Raw genomic sequence first — 5105 nt, 5'->3', positions numbered from 1 at the left:
TCTCTTCTACATCTCATAAATCATCTCATCTCACTTTAATCTTTCTCTAAATCTCTCAATACCTGTTCAACTCTCTAAAATCATATGGTATCAGAGCCAGGTTGGCTTTGGTATTGAGATTTAGAGTGTTCTTCAGCTTCAGTTCATACTCTTTCATACTTTCTTTTCGGTTCTAACAAAGCAAGATGGAGGGAAACTACAAGGTCATTACAGTTCCTGTTGCGTTGAAGGGTGGTAGTAACTACCTGTTGTGGTCAAGGCTGGTAAAGACAGCCATTGGGAGGCTAGGGCTATGGAGTCACATCACGGATGATGCAACCAAGCCAGTGGCTAAAGACGGAGAAGGAGATGAAGGTGGGGGAGATCAAGTTGCTGCTGCCGAGAAGAAGTGGATTCAAGAAGACTTGATGGTGCTTTCAGTGCTACAAGGGTCCCTTGAAGAGCATCTCTTGGAGGCCTACAGCTACTGCGAGACTCCAAAACACCTGTGGGAGGTACTCCAGAAGACATTTGGGAACGTTACCAATCTAAACCGCGTGTATGAGATTAAGAAGGCTATCAACACACTGGTACAAGATGGAGAAGAGTTCACCAAGCATTTGGGCAAGTATAGATCCTTGTGGTCTGAGCTTGAATCATTGAGGCCAAGCACCGCGGATCAAGAGCTACTCATGGAGAGGAGGGAGCAGGATCAGGTGTTCGGATTGCTGTTGACACTAGATCCTCCATTCAATGATGTGATCAAGCACATGTTGAGGATGCCGAGTCTTCCAACTATGGAGGAAGTGTGTGCGCAGATTCAGAAGGAAGAGGGGTCACTTGGTATGTTTGGAGGGAAAGGAGACATGGCTCTGTCCAACAAGGCTGAAGCAATCCAAGCAAACAAGGCTGCTTACCGTGGAGAGGAAAGGAAGTTCAGTGGAAACTGTGACCATTGCAAGAAGCCGGGACACAAGAGGAGTCAGTGCTGGATCCTACACCCCCATTTGAAGCCGGCCAAGTTCAACAAGGAGAGAGAGGGAAGAGCTCACCTTTCTGCAGAGACAAGTGAAGCTGGCGCATCAGGAGCTGGCTCATCTGGTCTTGCGGGTGAAAGTGAAGGAAGAGCCTTAACCTCTCACCACCAAGGAGCTGTGAAGAACATGGATCATGAGGTGATCAAGAAGTCAGACATTGATGCCTTGATCAAAGCCCTTAAAGAGTCTGGTAAAGCCCTCGGTTATTCCTATACTGCTCATGTGTTGCCTAGAACTTGTGATAGCTTGCTAGGAAACTTTGATAGAATGGGAAATGAACCAGATAGATATACAACCTTTGCTGCTGATAGGATGTCTAGAAATGAATCCACATTGCTTGATCTCATTGATAAACTGAAACTGGTAAAAGAATCACCTAGGAATCATATTGCTCAAGGAATAAAACCATTGATTATTGATTCAGGTGCTTCACATCATATGATAAGTGATGATAGCCTTATAAAGAACATAGAACCGGCTCATGGGCATGTAATGATTGCAAATGGTGATAGAATTCCTATTAGAGGTGTAGGAGACTTGAAACTGTTTAATAAGGATTCTAAAGCTTTGTACATGCCTGAGTTTACTTCTAATCTATTATCTGTTAAGAGGTGTACCAATGATCTTCAATGCAATGTTATTTTCAGTCCTAATGATGTGAAATTTCAGGATATTGAAAGCAGTAAGTTGATTGGGCAAGGAGTAACCAAAGGAGACCTTTATTTACTTGAAGACCTTTCTTTCATTTCTAGTTCTAGTTGCTTGTTGAGTTCTGTGTTAAGTAAAGGTGCATTGTGGCATTCTAGGCTAGGACATCCACATGTTAGAGCCTTAAGCTTAATGTTACCAGGTGTCATGTTTAAAAATAATGAGTGTGAAGCTTGTATTTTGGGAAAACATTGTAAGACTGTGTTCAAGAGATCTACTACTATCTATGATAAATGCTTTGATCTTGTTCACTCTGATGTATGGACTGCTCCATGCTTATCTAGGGACAATTACAAATACTTTTTCACATTCATAGATGAGAAATCCAAATACACCTGGATAACACTAATTAAAACAAAGGATAGGGTTCTAGATGCATTTAGAAACTTTCAATCATATGTTTCTAACCAGTATAATGCCAAGATTAAGATTTTCAGGTCTGATAATGGTGGAGAGTATACTGGTCATGCATTCAAGAACCATCTAGCTCAACATGGGATACTTCACCAAACGAGTTGCCCTTATACACCTCAACAAAATGGTGTGGCTGAGAGGAAGAACAGACATCTTATGGAAGTGGCTAGATCAATGATGTTCCAGATGAGAGTGCCAAAGAGATTCTGGAGTGATGCTGTGATCACGGCTTGCTACCTAATCAATAGGATTCCAACCAAAATCCTGGAAGATAAAGCTCCTTATGAAGTTCTCAACAACAGCAAACAAGTCCTAGATCACCTAAGAGTGTTTGGGTGTGTAAGCTATGTTCTTATTCCGGGAGAGATGAGAAACAAGCTGGAAGCAAAGAGTATCAAAGCTATGATGATAGGATACTCAACCACACAGAAGGGATACAAGTGCTTTGTTCCTGAGTCAAGGAGAGTTCTTGTATCAAGAGATGTCAAGTTCTTTGAAGAGAAGAGCTACTATGAAGATAAAGATTGGAAAGAGCTGGAGGATCTTTCACAACCTTCAGATAGAGCTACAAGCTTGAGACAGATACTAGAAGGTCTTGGAATTGGAATGTCCCAGGAGTCGACAGAGAATCAGTCATCTGAAAGACAAGAAGCTGAAGAACCATCTCACCTTGATCATGAGGGAGGGAATGGAATTGAGCCAGATGAGAATCAAGATTTTGCGGATCATCCTGATCAAGGTGGAGCTGAACCAAGTAATGAAGAGCCTAATGAGCTACCAGAACAAGGAGGAGTGGAAGCTACTGAAGTAGAAGCACCAGAGCAAACACCAGCTGAGGTACCATTAAGGAGAAGCACACGGCTGAAGAGAGATGCTTCCAACTGGGTAAACACGAGAGTGTACTACAATGCCCAGGCTGTGGAGCATCCTTCTCAAGCTGTGTGTTCATTTGCTTGTTATCCAAAGGAGCATTGCGCATTCATGATGAGCCTAGATGAAAGTAGTATACCAAGATCATATGAAGAAGCAATGCTACATCAAGATTGGAAGGAATCTGTTGGAGATGAAGCAAATGCCATGATAAAGAATGACACTTGGTTTGAAAGTGAGTTGCCAAAAGGAAAGAAGGCAGTAACCAGCAAGTGGATATTCACCATTAAGTATCTACCTGATGGAACCATTGAGAGAAAGAAGACAAGACTGGTGGCTAGAGGATACACTCAAACATATGGGGAAGACTACATTGATACCTTTGCTCCTGTTGCCAAGCTACATACAATAAGAATTGTATTGTCTCTTGCTGTGAACCTTGAGTGGGAGCTTTGGCAGATGGATGTGAAAAATGCCTTTCTTCAAGGAGAGCTAGAGGATGAAGTGTATATGCATCCACCACCAGGCCTAGAGCATCTGGTGAAACCGGGGAATGTATTGAGACTCAAGAAGGCAATCTATGGGTTAAAGCAATCACCTAGAGCATGGTACAACAAGCTGAGCACTACTCTGAATGGGCGTGGGTTCAAGAAGTCAGAGTTGGATCACACCCTCTTTACCCTCACTACACCTTCAGGTATAATCTGCCTACTTGTATATGTTGATGACATTATCATAACAGGTAGTGATAAGGCTGGTATAAAAGCCACCAAGGAGTTTTTGAAATCTGTGTTTGAAATCAAAGACTTAGGGGAAATGAAATACTTCCTTGGAATTGAGTTGTGTAGATCTAAGGAAGGATTGTTCATTTCCCAAAGGAAGTATACACTTGATCTTTTGAAAGATGCAGGTATCCAAGGAGATAAGACAGCAAAGATGCCCCTTGAAGATGGATACAAGGTTCCACGTGAGGGGGAGGTTGAAGACAGCAAGGCCTTTCATGATCCAAAGCTGTACAGGAAGCTAGTAGGGAAGCTCATCTACCTCACAATCACACGACCGGACATATGCTTTGCGGTGAACCAAGTGAGCCAGCATATGCAATACGATTTTTAAAGAGATCTCTACTCTGGTTGTGTGTATGTGTGTATAAACTCCAATGGAGAAAGATGAGAGCTTAGTTCTAGGTGATTTAAGAACAGAGATGGGTGAGAGTGTTTAAGTGTTTAAGAGACTAAAGAGAATGAGATTAAGAGACTGAGTGACTAAGAGAATAAGTGTTTAGAGATTAGAGAAGGAGAGGGGAAATCCCCCATACTCACTTAATGTTTTCAATTGTTTACAAGAAGCTTAAATACATAAATGGAGGCTGAATTCATCAGATAACCTAAGCATGTGAAGTCAGCATAAAGGGGAGCGCCCATTTGAATTCTATGGACCAGAATCATCACATGCTTGGCCAATGGGAGTCTTTGGCGAGTCTGGCCTTTACAGGCTGTCATGAGCTGTCTTGTGGACTGAATACTTGGCTGTGATTGGTCTGTGTGAGCTGGAGAGAAAGGCACCTTCCTGGTTGCTTCCTAAGGCATCTTTGAATATACCAAATGGATCTTTCTCCCTTGGATAGTCTCACACGCCCTTCTCCTTGCCTTGTCTCCCAAGACATGATCAGACTTGGCTGTACGGATGTCATGACCGTACACCTTGTGCCCTAAGATTGCACATTCCTCAAATGTGCTCAAATGGTCTACCTGATAAGTTTTGGGTTGATCATGTCCGTACGGTCCGTACCATCCGTACGTCCGTCCGTACAGGCCGATCCCTATCTTTGCACCATCAACCATAATCTCCCAAACTCCTCCAATGTCTTGTATACACCTTCAAGACACTTCTTAGATCTTGTCTCTTCTTTGCATCAGCTTCTAATAACTTCTGAAGCTTGATTGAACTCTTCTGGACATCTTCTAGAGCTTGCCCTATTATTGTACAAGCTCCATCTTCTCTTCAGTTCAACACTCCCCCTCAAGCTTGACTTTAGGAGATCCTAAGCCAAGCTTGGAACTCTGAAGAGTCTCCCTCATTAAAAACCTTACAAGG

At 42.7% G+C, this 5105-nt stretch overlaps 1 protein-coding gene across 1 annotated transcript; it reads left to right on the top strand.

Moving 5' to 3' along the window:
- Positions 1–305: 305 nt before the first annotated feature.
- On the top strand, positions 306–2032 carry LOC117131000. Its single transcript, XM_033283493.1, has 2 exons — positions 306–1206; positions 1686–2032. The coding sequence occupies exons 1-2, from the start codon at positions 408–410 to the stop codon at positions 1691–1693; spliced, it is 807 nt and encodes a 268-aa protein (XP_033139384.1). The 5' UTR covers positions 306–407; the 3' UTR covers positions 1694–2032.
- The last annotated feature ends 3073 nt before the right edge of the window (positions 2033–5105 follow it).

The sequence above is a fragment of the Brassica rapa genome, unplaced genomic scaffold (assembly GCF_000309985.2).
Source record: "Brassica rapa cultivar Chiifu-401-42 unplaced genomic scaffold, CAAS_Brap_v3.01 Scaffold0774, whole genome shotgun sequence".
Taxonomy (NCBI): Eukaryota; Viridiplantae; Streptophyta; class Magnoliopsida; order Brassicales; family Brassicaceae; genus Brassica; species Brassica rapa.
Note: the sequence above shows the minus strand (reverse complement) of the source record. Positions and strands in the feature narration are given on the sequence as shown.